Below are 16,367 nucleotides of genomic sequence, written 5' to 3'. Positions count from 1 at the left end.
GGGGGCTGGTGCTTGCAATCCTCTACTCTGTGGATGACCTGGAACGTACTCGTATGCTAACGTCCACATTGATGTAGAGACGTTAGCATTTCTAGCATTACCAATGAGGTCTCAATTGCAATCGGTTGGACCTTAAGGGTGCGTCTGGGAAATAAGCAGTACATATCCATCATATCCATCAAGGAACGGCTGAGCTGATTAGCATATTCAATGGATGAGATTTCATGTGGGCCCCACCATTAGGATGACTGCAAAGAAATAGGCCTGTCTACACGATCTCACCCATACCCTAAAATATGCCGTTAAAATTGGCAAGATCGGGTGGATCTCTAACAGAATCAAGAAAGAGGAAAAGAAGAAGAAGAAAAAGAAGAAGAAGAAGAAGATGCACTCACCTTGTCAGGATTATGCGAGATCGGGTAGACATTTGGGTAGCGTTCGGGCAGTCATATAGTGGTGGCCCACCTCTAATCGATGTTGCTTGTCGAGCGGGCGTGTGGCGGTCAACGGGCTAGGTGGGGTAGAGAAGGAGAAGAAAGGGAAAGGGAGAAAGGGAAAGCTGCGGCCGAGTTGGGTAGCCGGGTAAGGTTTTTAGAAAAGTAAAAACGTTTTACTTTTTCTTAATATATATATATATATATAAAATATTATATTATATTATTATATTTATATATAATATATAAATTATATATAATATAACCTATTTCTAATCGAGGCGAGTCAAGCTTGAGTTCGAGTTTCAAGGCGAGTCGAGTTGAGTTAAAACGGCCCATAGTCGAACTCGGCTCGAACTCAACTCCAGTTTCCATATTTCAGCTTGACTCGAACCGACTTAGCCATTTAAGCCGAGTCAATCTAGTTGACTCGAGCCGAGTCAAGCGAGTTAATCGAGCTAGCTCGACTCATGAACAGCTCTACCTATATATATAAGAAAGACATTTAAATTTTAAATTTATATATCTATATAGTAAATTCGTTAATGTTTTTATTCCATTTAATATGGCAAAAAAAAAAAAAAAAAGCGATATTTCAAAATCTGCCGATATGTTAAAATATCACGATAATATCGCGATTGCGGACTCCACACCGGCGCAAGCTAGCACTTCGCGCCACGGAAAGTATATAAATTACTCGCCCGTTTGAAAATCGACGAGGACTATTTAATTCCCACACAGCGAAAGCTCGGATCCTTCTATTTTATTTTTATTTTTATTTATTTTTCCGTCTCTCTATCTCACCTACCGAGACTCTCTCTCTCTCTCTCTAGAAATCAAACCACGCGCTGTGAAAATGTCCCTTTCCGATCTCAGCGTGCGTCATTTCGACCTGGTCAGATCGAGAACGCTTCTACTACTTCTTCTGCTGATGATATCTCAATACCTCATATACTTCCATTCCTGCCGCAATTTGTCCAGACGGATTGGCAGAAACCGCTCTGGAATCTCTCCAATTCACTCCGCAATTTGAGTTCTCCGAAGCAAACTCTCACTTTCCCCCTGGTAATCGGCTGATTATCGCTTTCTGAAGTTGCTCTGTACTTTTTCTGCTTCGTACTTCAGCGATTTGCTGAAATTTGTTTGATTTCTAGGGTTTTGAGTTGTTTGGAGCTGAATCTCGCGATGTTTCTTGAAATTAGGGGAAATTGTGTTGGAATTCTCTGTTGTCAGGTTCTTGAGATTTCTGGAGCGAGTTGTAGGGATTTTGAAATTCTTTTTATTCTTCTACACCATCTCATTCTGAAATTTTTTCTCTAATTCATTTGATTTCTCAGCTTTCAAGCTCTTTATATCAAGTTCTAGAGAATTTTCTTCATCTCCGATGTGAAATAAATGGATTCATTCTTTCTGAAGTTCTCTTTAATGTATTTCTGCAGCATCTTATTCCAGAGAAATTCTCTGTGATTTGTTTGATTCTAGTGTGTCAAGCTCTCCGGGATTGAGTTTGATGATTTTCCAGACAGTGTATGGATGATTTGTCTCTGGAGTAGTTTCTAGTCTATACTTATACAGTACCATATTTGTGGAATCACGTTGGAATGCGTTTGATTTTTAGGCTTCGAAGCTACCTGGAGCAAAGGTCTCACGATACCTAGATGATGTAGGGATTTTCTAGTTTTGTACAAAGCTATAGAATTCATCCAATGGAAATGTTTGGTAGTGATGTCTAGAGCAGAATTTTCTTTCTTTCTTTCTTTCTTCTTCTTCTTTTTGTGATCTTTTTACTTTTATTGGTACTGAAGAATTTCCTGCACCGTCCTATGAAATGCTCTTGAATTCCCTGGGTGTGGGTTTTTTCTTTTCCCTGGACAGATATACAGATTGAGAGATTCTCTAGAATTCTTCTTACTTCAAGGATCTGAAGATGCCTGGAGTGGGAGTTAGTGTCTTGGTAGCCTTTCTGGTTGTTTCGTTATGTTGTTCTTCGCTACTTGTTGGTGCACAGATCACCGATCCATCTGAAGGTGAGCATGCTTGAATTTTAAAGTTTAAATGTTTTTCAAACACAAAAGGATTGTAAAATGTTTCGTTCAACCTTGTCCTTGATGCATGCCTTTAGTGTCTTATGGATCCCTGCAAATGACTTCTGTGATAGTCTTGCCCTTTGTTGTTGCTTCATGTAACTTTCCACATGTTTAGTTAGATTTCTGCTGAAAGCATCTTTCTGCCTCAATTGTACATTTCTGGTTCTCTTCGAATTCTTTTAGACAAATTATACATGTAGATGGTTCTGGAAGCATGCGCCAAGCAAGAGCTAGGAGGCAGGCTTAGTAATTCATAGTATTGTGTCAAAGGCAACGTAATAAATTACATGATTCAATCCTGGGTAACGGATAGAAAGAGCTTGCAATCTCTGTAAGTACTTTGCTCTTGCTTGTTTTGAAACAAGTTGGAACTTTGATCAAGCATCTATAGAGCTTTATCTATTGTCACCTTGTATGTAGTGTTCGGAATATCAGTATCACGTTACGTATTGCATCCTTGTGATACAAATACGTATCGGTTATCGCATGGGATATATCGTCTGTATCGGGTAATTTATCGTACTTTTGGGGAAGCATGGAGAAACATTGGGAAAATGGTTGAATTTTTCAATGAAACTTCAGGGATTGTTAAAAAAGACCTTAATACACACTTTTAAATAATAACATATAAAAAAAGAAGTGCACATGATAGGTTTCCTTTGTATAGGGTCCTAAGCTATGCGTTGTCTAATTGAACTAATGCGACTATATTCAAATTGAATGCATAAGATTTAGAGTATATGTGATGATCATTTCATCAAGCACTCCTAAATACTTCGAAATTAGTCTCAGTTGACAGCTGGTTGAAGGGGATTTTTTTTTTAAATTGATATTTTAATAATTTTTAATTAAAATAATTTTTAATTTCTGAAAATTGATAAGGACTTAACAAATCAGTAGACCACCCCTCACACATGCTTGATTTTAGGTTTGGAATGCAACATTGCAAGCAATTTGGGAGAAATTCGGGAAAATTTTGAATTTTCCCTAATTTTCCCCAAATCATGCCACCTACACTCAAATTTTGAAATTAGAGTGTATGTGATGTTCATTTCATCAAATACCCTAAATATTTCGAAATTAGTCTCAATTGATAGCTGGTTGAAGGAAAATTTCGAAAAAAACATGGAGAACATGAAGAACCAGTGGGTATCAAAATCAAAGCTCCAACTCCATAATTTTTCATGCAAAACTTGAAGAACCAATGGATTTCTTACAATTTGATACTGATTTAACATAATTTCAACAAAAAAAGGGATCAGAAATTGAAAATGCTCACTGGATCGAACATGTAGAATATATTGGCACTACCTGTGCATTTCGTATCGCAAAGGTGGGATATACGATATATCGTGGGATATATCGGCCAATTCGTCGATATTTAAAACATTGCTTGTATGTAATCTACACATTATTGATTGTCTTGAAAGGACCTGAAGGAGTTACAACATTACATATATGGGTTAGTTTATCTTGAAAGGGCAGATATGTACCCATTTAAGGGAAATTAATTTACCCATTTTAAGGAAATTAACAGGATTAGTGACACAAAATCTGTTAATAAGCTATATATATGTATGCATGTATGTGTATTTGCATTGTTGCTATTTGCGGAAGATTTGGTGGAGCTTTCTCGGCCTATTCAAGGCTGTCTGGATGATTCGATTGGGGATCTTTTCATGAAGTGGCCTTTTGAGTGTGCCAACAAAATTTTCCATGATGGGTTGAGTTCTTCATAACAGGTCTTTCTAAAGGCAACAGGATGAATGTTTACTCTAATGCTAGTATGAATTGCATGATGGTTGTTTCTATCTGGGTAAATTACTTCAAACGAACAGCCTTCCCTTATGCTCCCAGGCCACCTTGTTGACTCGGCCTCTCCAATTTTTGATGCTCCCTAGATGAGTTGATTTAACGTGCTTGGTTGCTCCTAGGTTATTGTAGTTATATATAAGGTCATAACTTGTCCAAGCTGACTCGCCTTTAAATCTTCCTTAATAGGCTGATTCAAGTGGGCCTCTGATGCAGGACAATTAATCACTTGCTCTAAAAGCTCGAACTGTTAGAGTATGGCGAATTAATCCCGTTATCTCATAGCCCAGGCCCCACATCACATGGGTTAGGACCTCGGCCGAACCCTCTTTGTGGGCCACAAATCACATGGGCTGGGCACCCCAAGCGTGTCCCCACATCCCACGGGCTACCCCACTCAAGCCTGGTGTGAAATGCGCATTAATCACCCTTGGTGAGGAGTCTCGAACATGAGATCTCCCCCGTGGGCCCTAAATCACATCGGGCACCCACCCCGAGTGTGCCCCTGCATCTCACAGGCGACCCCACTCGAGCCCAGTGTGAAAATGCCTCTGCATTAATCACCCCCGGTGAGGAGTCTCGAACACGAGACCACTCGCTCTGATACCAATTTGATGCAGGACAGTTAACCACTTGCTCTAAAAGCTCGGACTGTTAGAGTATGACGAATTAATCCATTTATCTCATAGCCCAGGCCCCACATCGCATGGGTTAGGACCTCGGCTGAACCTCCTTTGTGGGCCCTAAATCATATGGGCCGCCCACCTCGAGCGTGTCCTCGCATCCCACGGGCTACCCCACTCGAGCCCGGTGTGAAATGCGCATTAATCACCCCTGATGAGGAGTCTCGGACACGAGATCTCCCCCGCGGGCCCCAAATCGCATGGGTCACTCACCTCGAGTGTGCCCCTACATCCCACAGGAGACCCTAGTGTGAAAATGCCCCTTCATTAATCACTCCCGGTGAGGAGTCTCGAACACAAGACTACCCGTTCTGATACCAATTTGATGCAGGACAATTAACCACTTGCTCTAAAAGCTCGAATTGTTAGAGTATGGCGAATTAATCCATTTATCTCATAGCCCAGGCCCCACTTCGCATGGGTTAGGACCTCGGCCGAACCCCCTTCATGGGCCCCAAATCATATGGGCCACCCACCCCAAGTGCGTTCGCACATCCCACGGGCTACCCCACTCGGGCCTGGTGTGAAATGCCCATTAATCATCCCTGGTGAGGAGTCTCGAACATGAGACCTCCTCCATGGGCCGCACCCACCCCGAGTGTGCCCCTGCATCCCACAAGCGACCCCACTCGAGCTCGGTGTGAAAATGACCCTGCATTAGCCTCAAGTGCGAACATAACCACTATTTTTGTTTCTCCCGTAGTTCTACACATCTATTTTGGTTAGTTAGCGAATGGACTCCCCAAATTGCATAGTTGGCTTGGTATATAGTTGCACTAAGTGTGGGCGAGGTAGGTGCAGATTTAAGTGTTAGAGTGGAGCATTTGTTTCAAAATAGTAGCAAGTCTAAAAGCCTAGTAAGCTGGGGCATGAATCCAAGTGTGAATCTGAAGCAAAAACGACAAGCTGGGGTAGAGGAATCTTGCAACTAAGGGCTACCATGCCTTCTAAACCAGTTGGTAGTCAAATCCTTATATTCTTATGTAGTGAATTGAAATGTTGCTTTGCACATGAAGATTCTTAGGTACACGTACACCCACCCATAGCATGTACTTAGTTGGAATTCTATTTGCAAAGGACATTCATAATCCTAATTCCTATGCTTCTTGTTAAACAAACTAAACAAAGAGAAAACAGAACAGATTTATTTGAAAATAAAGGCTTGGGCACTTTCACTAGATTAGAGCATCTTGTTGCACCAAGTTGTTCCATAATGGTAATAGTGGCTGTAACAGCCACTGCCGTTATTGTTATGATACAGGCTGTAACGGCTTTTATGGCCTTTTTTTGTTTTGTTTTTTGTTTTTTGTTTTTTGTTTTTATTTTTTTATTTTATTTTTATTTTTTTGAAAAAACCTGTTTCCGAACATTATGGGTCGGTTATAGCTCATTTTTTCTATAATGGTTGTTACGGCTGTTTCGGCCACGAAGCACGTAATTGTTACAACTGCTACTATTACGTAACAGCCATTATGTAACTGTTTTGGCATACCATGAGTTGCACAAGGAACTATATTGCTTACACTCTCAATCCTAGAGTACTAGGTAACTTGAGCCCCTTTATATAGATGGGAGTTACAACCCATTTTACCACAAGTATCCTATACTAAACTCACAAGACAATAAACACAAAACAACAAAATAAAGGGTCGAGTTTGTAATCTCAACACTCTCTTGCAACTCAACATGGTGGGATTAGAATTGAATCTTGACTTTATAATGATATTTTGATGCCCTTTGAGTCTTCTCTTGATCTAGTAGGGCGTAGCTGAACTCAACAACCATCAACCCATCAAATTATCATTTAGATGCAAAACCCTTTTGAAAGACGAATGGAATACTACATGGTAGGTGAACGAACTACACATAACGGTTGAGAGGGGGATTAAACCCACAACAGTAACTGAAAACACAAGTGAAATACCGCAAAATAGGTGAGTTAATTACAGCCATAACAGATAACAAATACTAATAAAGAAAGATGATCAATGTAAAAGAAACGCTTTAGTGCTGGTTGAAATCTTCCATGTCAGGTTGGGTTGATCATTCCATAGTTTGTGTGCGTCCAACAAAAACAAGTATTTTGGGGACGTTAGGCTAAATTAGGATAGTAACCCATGGCCTGATCCGCCTCTCTTCCAACCTCAACATGCAACATTTGGACCACATCTAAATTGACTTAAAAGCCCAAAAGAAGTGCTTGAAGTCCACAATGACACTACGCATGCATACCATTGGCGAATGTTGGCATTGAATAAGAGAGACATGGCCAAAATATGTATAAAAGGTGGTGGACAACCACTTGGACAATGATTCACCACAAATACACACATCCAACAACGACGTGGACCATGCTTACAACAATGACAGGCTTCTTGCTGGTAGCAGTGACTTGAAGGTTGACTGGGACGAGAATGAAGTGTGCAACAAAGGCAAAATTGAGGGCACTGAGAAGTAGTTGATGGTGGAGATAATTCTAGTGGGATAATGTGGCAAATCCCTTACAGTTGCTTAGAACAATAGATTATTTACTGAAAGTTAAGAGGTATAGATATTTGGAGTTGTTCCAATCTTCATATTTTTTGATGCCTTCTTGGGAAAGTTTGCTTCAGTTAATTTCAAATGGATACTGGTGACATAATGTACTTGCATGGACAGATTTTCTAGTTTTCAACTTTCGTTCTCTTATTCTCCTTAATTCTGATTTTATTTTAAAAAATTTGAAGTTTGCCACATAAATTTTATATTTTCATTCTCATTCTTTTGCACTTTGCCTTTGTCCTCCTTATGTTCTGCTCAAGCATTTCAATTTTGACAAGATCGGTGAATCAAAGATTGTTTTTTTGTTTTACAATGAAAGCTTTGAGTCACTATATCCGAACAATTTGAAACAATGAAAACTGGGACAACTCATGATTCATTTAGGTGCACTGATGGAATTTTGGTCTTGAAGGATGTAAGCTGGCTGATCTTTGGTTTGTTATTAATCATTCAACAGAAATGCCATTGTGGCTAGTGCAGGAGACCCATCTCTCGGCCTCAATTTCTTCTTCCATTGTCTCTATCACATGTCATTTAAGAATAGAATAATTGACTTAGGTGCCGTTTGGTAAACTGAAAATAAGGTCTGAAAATTAATTTTAGTGCTGAATTTTAGTACTCATTTGGTAATTTGTTTGAAAAAAGTCCTAATATATGAAAATGAACACTTTTTTTTTTTTTCACAAAAACTTGTTTGGTAAACACAAATTACAAATGTCTGAAATTTGGCAAGTTGTCATATTTTTCTATATTATCCCAATTTCTATCTTTTGTAGAGTATGAGATGAAACATGTTATTGCCATGTGATGTAGGACATGAAATTAAATATGACATGAAAGAGTTCAAGCTTTAGATTATACCAATTTTAAACAATCACAAAATTTTACATCCTACATACGATCAACTATTCAAAAAGGGGAATCTATGGGGGTCCAAGCCTACACAAGTTTAGGGCTGGATTAAATAAAATTATAAACCAAACAAGCCCAAAGGAGTGTAAAATTCATCCATTCTTGCAAAGAATTGTTCCCCAATTCAAGAGATTCACCATGTTTCAATTTGGGGGAAAATCTAGGTTTGCAAAATTGGGGATAATTGGGATTTGGGATTCTTTAGGGTTAAGGACCTGGATTTAAGGCTAAAGAGGAGGAAAATAGAAGAAACATTGAACCTGAGATGAGCCACATGTGTGGACAACAGCTGGCCTTGAGCACACGTGCGTGACCACTCGTCCGCGCGTGTGTGGGGTCCACAAAGGCGGAAAGCGACTCCTAGGCTAGGATCGGCCAGGGTAGGACTGCCTCCATGCCAAATTTTGTGTCGATCCGATGCACGGTTTATGCGTGGTGCTCCGTCGAAGTTTCAGCCACTTTGATGGGTCAGAATTTGAAAATCTGTTGTAGAAGAGAACTCGGGTACAAGAAGGGGTGAATCTGAAGATGGGAGGGATGTAGAAGATTATGGATGTGGGTTGTAAAGAAGTAGGGATGATTTGGGATGGTTGTGGCTTCGCACCACGGTAGTTAGCCTTTCGAGGAAGGGAGGGTTTCGCACCCAATTCGATTCTTCAACCTAAAGAGATGGAGAAGAAAAAAAAAAACAGAATTTTTATTCATAAACTTCATTGAAAATACCTACAAGGGGTTGCTTATTTATAAGAAAACCCTACACCCCAAAAGACAAATTTACCCTTGCGCTATGTCACACACTAGTACTTAAAGCTGAAGTTAATAAAATAATAACTAATCTACGTAATCAAAGCCGTTAATGATGTTTCTAATAACGAGAATAGTCAAAACTCAAAATCCTAGATCATCTAAGGGAGTGGGCCATGATCATGAGATCCAATGGTAGAATCTATATGATGATCAGGTCCACTCCAATGCTCCATAGCACAACCCCTAATTGTGAGGCCCTCCAAAAATGTCGTTGTCGATCGAGATTGAAAGTGGGGCACTCCTTGAATACCTTTCCATGTTGTGCAATGGATCTATCGAAATAATCTTCATCAACATATTTTTTTTCTAGGCGTGCGTAAGGTGGGGGGCGTGCGCATGATGTCCCCATCAACTCTCCCCGACGGCGAAGGTTTCGCTACTGGTGAAACAAAACTTCTGAATCGCTCTAAGATGTCTGGATCAAGTCTCTGAAGCTCCTCCTCAGTGAGCCACGTATTATCTGAAGCTAAGCGTAACTTCCACTTGACAAGGAACTTTTGAAAGCCGCCGTCCAATGTTGATACCATCTGATGGTCTAAAATATCCTTTATCTCTTCTCTGGGTGTGGGAAGGGTAGGTATGGGAGGTAAAGGCTGGGAAAATGGGTTGGGAAGGGGCCATGGATCAAGGGAAAGGTCTGGGGAATCAGGATGGTTAGGTGCAAGGCTGGACAATGTGTCAGTGGTCCCCTGAAATGCAACTAGATCATCCACATTGAATGTGGAACTAATTCTCATGGAAGGTGGAAGATCTACCACGTACGCATTAGGACCGTTTCGTTTTATAATTTTGAATGGTCCAGCGCTAGGCGTGTTTAATTTCCAAACGGCTCCTTGAGGGTACCGCTTTGGCTTGATGCGGACCATCACAGAGTCCCCTACATTGAATTCCTTGAATCATTTATGTTGGTCTGCAGAAATTTTGTAATGTTCATTACTAGTATTGATCTTTCGCTTGATTTCTTGATGCAATGAAGGAATATGATGTGCAAAGGACTCTGCAGACTCTAATGGCCAATGTGACAGGGACATAGGGACAATGTCAATAGGCTTTCTAGGTTTATAACCAGTAATGAGTACAAAAGGACTTAAACCTGTGGATCCATTGACAGAACTATTGTATGCAAACTCGGCGATAGGTAATGCAGTGTCCCACGTCCTGGTATGCTCCCCCACTAAACACCTGAGCAAATTTCCTAGGCTCCTATTGATCACCTCAGTTTGACCATCGGTCTGAGGATGGTAGGCAGAAGAAAATTGGAGCCTAGAACTCATCATATGCCAGTGTCTTCCAAAAATAACTCATGAATCGCAAGTCACAGTCAGACAATATGGTTTTGGGTAACCTATGAAGCTTGATAACCTCACTAAAGAACAACTTGGCAACGTGAGATGCGTCAGAGGTCTTCGAACAAGGGATGGAGTGGGCCATTTTAGAAAAACGGTCCATGACAACAAATATGGAATTGTGTTTCCGAATAGTTTTGGGGAGCCCAAGCATGAAGTCCGTACTGATGTCCTGCCAAGGGGCAAATGGAACTAGCAAAAGTGTGTATTCTGCTTTGCCAGTTGACAAGTACGACACTGCCCTATAATTTTGGCCACGTCTCGCTTGAGGCTTGGCTAATAGAATCTATCATCCACTAGGGCAATGGTCTTGTTTCGACCAAAATGACCCGCGACCCCTCCTGAATGTAACTCTCAGACAAGAAAATCGCGGAAGGAGGTGCGAGGTATGCACAAACGGTCACTCTTAAATAAATATCCGTCCAATATCAAATACTCATTACTAGCTCTTGACGGACTTTCTAACAACGATGCGTACACAACTCCAAAATCTGGGCACTCAGAATAATCCTCTCTGACATACTTGAGCCTTGTGACTTCGACACTCATGGAGTTGAGTAACGCGACTCGACGACTCAACACGTCGGCAGACTTGTTCTTTACACCGGCCATGTGCTTAAGCATAAAAGTATACTCTTGAAGGAACTAGACCCACTTTGCGTGCAGAGGGTTTAATTTCTTCTGAGAGTTCAGGTATCAAGGCCTCGTGATCTGAGAACAAGACGAATTCTTGCGGCAATAGATAATGACGCCAGTGGCGCAACAATTGCACTACCGCATAAAATTCTTTGCCATAGGTGGAGTATTTTTACTTCGCTTCATTCAGTTTCTTACTAAAGAAGGTGACAGGGTGCCCTTCCTGACTAAGTACTCCTATACCAACTCCTCATACGTTGCATGCGACCTCAAAAACTTTCGAAAAATCTGGAAGTTGCGTGACTGGAGCCTTTGTCATCTTAGCCTTCATCTCGTTGAAGGCCTTCGAGGTTGCCTTCGTCCATTGAAACTCTCCTTTTTTTATGCAATCGGTGACGGGAGCCATAATGGAACTGAAGCCTCAAATGAACTGCCTATAGAAGGTGGCCAAGCCATGAAAGCTGCGCACTTCATGAATACTGCGAGGTTCAGGCCAATTGATAATGGATTTGACCTTTTCGGGATCTGCCAACACACCCTCAGCTAACACAATAAAACCTAAGAAGATAACACTGTTAGACATAAATGTACACTTCTTTAGGTTGGCATACAATTTTTCGGCTCTAAGGATCCCACAAACCTGCCTCAAATGGTTGAGGTGTTGTTCCTTGGTCATGCTATAAATCAGGATATCATCAAAGTAGACGACCAGGAACTTCCCTATAAAGGGCCTCAACACTTGGGTCATCATGCGCATGAAGGTACTTGGGGCATTAGTCAGCCCAAAAGGCATGACTAGCCACTCATATAGCCCATCCTTCGTCTTGAAGGCTGTCTTCCACTTGTTACCAGGGCGTACACGGATTTGGTGATAACTACTTTTGAGGTCAATTTTCAAGAAGATAGTAGCGTTGGCCATCATATCCAACATGTCATGATGCAAGACATGAAAATTAAATATGATATGCAAGATTTCAGACTTTAGATCATACTAATTTAGAAACAATTACAAAAATTTCACATCCAACATAAAGTCAAACATTTAACAAGGGGGATCTACAAGGGTCGGAGCCTACACATGCTAGGGCTGGATCAATTAAAATTATAAACCTAACAATGATTAAAGGAGAGTAGATTCATCCACACATGCAAAAGGATTATTTTCTCAATCCAAGGGATTCACATATTTCAATTTGGTAAACCTTAGGGTTGTAAAGGGGGAATAAAACTTGGGATTTAGGATAATCTAGGGTTAGGGTTAGGGAAATAGGGTGAGAAAGGAGTGAAATAAAGGAAATAGACGAACCTGAGGTGATCCACATGTGTGGACAGCGGCAGGGCCTAGACGCACGTGCGTGGGATCCTGGCCGCACTTGTGTGGGGCCCACGAATCTGAAATCGGCCAACTTGGGTCTGGTCGGCCAAGGGAGGTCCACCTTCACGCCAAATTTCGGGACGATCGGATGTTCGGTTTGTGCACGGTGCTTCGCCGAAGTTTCAACCCTCCTGCAGGGCCTGATTCTGCAAATCTGCTGTAGAGGAAGGATTAGCTGCAAAAAGAGATGAATTTAGAGATGGGATAACTGTGGGAGATGATGAATATTGAGGGTAGGAGGTGGGGGCGATTTTAGATGGATGTGGCTTCGCACCATGGTAGTTAGCCCTTCGAAGAAGGGAGGGTTTCGCATCCAATTGGATTTCCACAACTCAGAGAATTAGAGAAGCAAGAAAACGTAGAATTTTATTCGTAATCTTCAATGAAAAAAACTTACAAGGGGTTACCCATTTCTAAGAAAAACATATACCTCAAAAGTCGCACCATGTGCGCAACCCATTACTTAGAGACAGTAACAAAAATAACAACTAATCAAAGCAATTTAAACCGTCCATGATATTCCTAATAACAATAATAAGCAAAACTCAAAGTACTAGATCATCTAGAGTAGTGGGCTACGATCATGAGATCCAATGGTGGGATCCACATGACGATCGGGTCCACTCCAAGGAACCAAAACACAGTCCTTTAACTAAGAGGCCCTCCTTGAACGTCGTCATCGATCCAGATCGATGGTGGGGCCCTCCTTGCGTACGTGCGTAGAGGGGGCGTGCGTGTACGCGAGATGTTCCCATCATGTCATCAAGACGCGGTATGGGAAACCGATACTTGATTGTGATTTTATTGATGACTCTACTATCAACACACATTCTCCATGTTCCATCCTTCTTAGGTGTAAGAAGGACAGGCACGACACACGAGCTCATGCTCTCTCGAATGAAACCCTTTTCCAAGAAGCTCATTTACCCGCCTCTTCAACTCTGCATGTTCATTTGGGTTCATTTTGTAATGAGGGAGGTTTGGTAGAGTTGTCCCAGGGAATAAATTAATGGCGTGCTATATATTCCTCATAGGGGGAAGCTCATCCGGTAGATCATTAGGAAAGACATCACGAAACTCATCCACTACCGGAATAGCCTCAGTGGGTAACTCTACACTAGCCTCTGGTGCACTCTCCCTAGCCACAAGGGCGTACACCATCGAGTCCGACTCAGTCTCTCGTCCAAAGTCTTTGGCATTTAGAATATGGAGAGGCTTAGACTTGGATTTCGATTCCTTCAATTCCTTTGAGCCTCTCACACCACTGTTTGTGGTGGACTCCTTTCCAGTCGTGTTCTTGGTTGGGAGAGGATTTAGCTTAACTTTCTTGCCCTCAAATCAGAATGTACACGCATTCGAACGACTAAATATGGTGACGTCCCTGTCATAGAGCCAGAGCCTACCCAAAATGATGTGGCCAACATCCATGAGAACAACATCACACCACAGTGTCTTTATATGATTCAAACTGAATAGGAACAAGACAATGGTGCGAGACTGGAATGAAATTCTCATCAACCCAAGACACTCTATAGGTTTGAGAATGAGCTTCAAGCTTCAAGCCCAAACGACTCACAATGCCAGTTGAGGCCACATTGACACAATCACCACTATTCACAATCATCTTGCAACTCTTATCACCACATTTTGTATAGGTATAGAAGATCGTGTTGCGGCGCCAATCGTCGGTATTCTTTGGTTGGGCAAAGGCGCAACACACAACTGCAAGGGTCGCAGACTCTTACACTCCTGCTTCCTCATCGCTAGGGTTTCTGCTGGCTCATATTCTTCTTCCTCACCGTCACTTTCTGGGGGGCACTACTTCTACTTGCCCATTAATAAGGAACACCTTGGTGTCCTCTTTCGTGCCACACTGGTGGGCAAAGTGACCAAACCTAATGCGGGGGCATTTTCACACTAGGCTTTAGTGGGGTCGCCTGTGGGATGCAGGGGCACACTCGGGGTGAGTGACCCATGTGATTTGGGGCCCACGGGGGAGGCCTTTTGTTCGAGACTTCTCACCAGGGGTGATTAATGCGCATTTCACACCGGGCTCGAGTGGGGTAGCCCGTGGGATGCGGGGACACACTCGGGGTGGGCGGCCCATGTGATTTGGGGCCCACGAAGGGGGTTTGGCCGAGGTCCTAAACCCATGAGATGTGGGGCCTGGGCTATGAGATAAAGGGATTAATTCGCCATACTCTAACAGTTCGAGCTTTTAAAGCAAGTGGTTAATTGTCCTGCATCAAAACCCCTGACATCTAAAACATCTAGTCGCATCGCTTTTGCTCGAGCTAGACTCAACAACTCCTTTACCCTTGTCATCCTTGGGCCTAGACTGAGCACTACTGGAAGGCTTGTATTGATATCCAGTGCTAGGCTTAGCCCCAGAAGGGTTGGCCTTAGCACCAGAATCACGACACTCAAACCGCCTTTCTACAGATGCTTTGAGGTATTGCTCGACCTCCAACACCACTTGATACATCTGTTCAAGAGTGTCTATGTCCTTGGCGAGCAACTCTTTCCTAATGTCAGAACGGAGGCCTGTTTTAAATCAAGCAAGAGTGAGTATGGCATCTTCAACTTCACACCGGGTCAAGTACTCTTCGAACTTCTCAATGTATTCAGCTACACTCATGGAACCTTGTTGAAGAGACTGTCAATCTTCAACCAACCTCAAGTGATAAGAGAAAGGGAAGTACTTCTTTAGAATTTATTTCATTTCTCCCCAATGAATTATTGGGGGCTCCTTCAACCTTTTTTTCTCTCTCCATAGTAACCCAAAACCTCTTTACTTGGCCCACAAGCTTCATCTTGGCAAATTGGTCTCGACGAGCATTCGACATGTCGTACCACTCAAAATAGTGGTCCATGTCTGCCAACCAATCTAGAAAAGCTTTAGGGTCCAAGTGGCCATTAAACGTAGGGGCCTCTATTTAACTCCCTTAAGGAGTTGTGCATTTGGGTCATAATGATTATGATGCCCCTCGTGGCCCATGACCATTTCCTTGGCTACCCACATTCCCTTGTCTATCCTCCTGACCACCTGCCTGAGATTGGGCATCTTCCCCAATGGTGGGGTTTGCCCGGATGGAGGTCTCTAGTTGGGTAATGCGCACATTAAGCTGATCCAAGCGTTGGTCAATACGTTGTTCCAAGCGCCTACCCAAAGAATCAAACTGCCAGGTTATGTTGTTCATGGACTCTTGCAATTGTTCCATGTTTAGTGCAGGGTGCAAACCAAAACCACGACCAGTACGTGTGGGCATACAGCCACTCACTCAACTCAAAGACCCTCTAATGCAACTATATGCGTCTAAATGGGACTAAATGATCCTATAAGACTCTATATGAAGGAAATTATACAACGTTACTAAAATTCCAGCAATATAACTGCCCAAATAATTTGTTAACAGAAAATTCAGCCATGAAATTTGTGGATTTTTTGACAACAGAAAATTCAGTAGCCCATATTGTGAATTATGGGTCCTAAACAATCCTATATAAGAAGACTTGATGCATAATGGACTTAAATAAACTGAACCCTAAACATGCGATGCATTCCCCTATAAAAACCTAAGCTCTGATACCAAATTTGATGCAAGACATGAAATTAAAAATGACATGCAAGAGTTTAAGCTTTAGATTATACCAATTTTAAACAATCACAAAATTCCACATCCTACATACAATCAAATATTTAGAAAGGGGAATCTATTTGGGTCCAAGCCTAC

General features: G+C 41.9%; 1 protein-coding gene across 1 annotated transcript in view; it reads left to right on the top strand.

Moving 5' to 3' along the window:
- Nucleotides 1-952: 952 nt before the first annotated feature.
- The window catches only part of LOC131223798 (probable LRR receptor-like serine/threonine-protein kinase At1g06840), a 92,513-nt gene continuing 77,098 nt past the window's right edge, over nt 953-16,367 (top strand). Inside the window, exons 1-2 of the mRNA XM_058219311.1 lie at nt 953-1,499; nt 2,310-2,461. Coding sequence (XP_058075294.1) covers nt 2,362-2,461 — 100 coding nt within the window. The 5' untranslated portion in view covers nt 953-1,499; nt 2,310-2,361. The remainder of the gene's footprint in view (nt 1,500-2,309; nt 2,462-16,367) is intronic.

Source organism: Magnolia sinica, chromosome 13 (assembly GCF_029962835.1).
Source record: "Magnolia sinica isolate HGM2019 chromosome 13, MsV1, whole genome shotgun sequence".
Classification (NCBI taxonomy): Eukaryota; Viridiplantae; Streptophyta; class Magnoliopsida; order Magnoliales; family Magnoliaceae; genus Magnolia; species Magnolia sinica.
The sequence above is the reverse complement of the archived record's forward strand: the minus strand, read 5'-3'. Positions and strand labels throughout refer to the sequence as shown.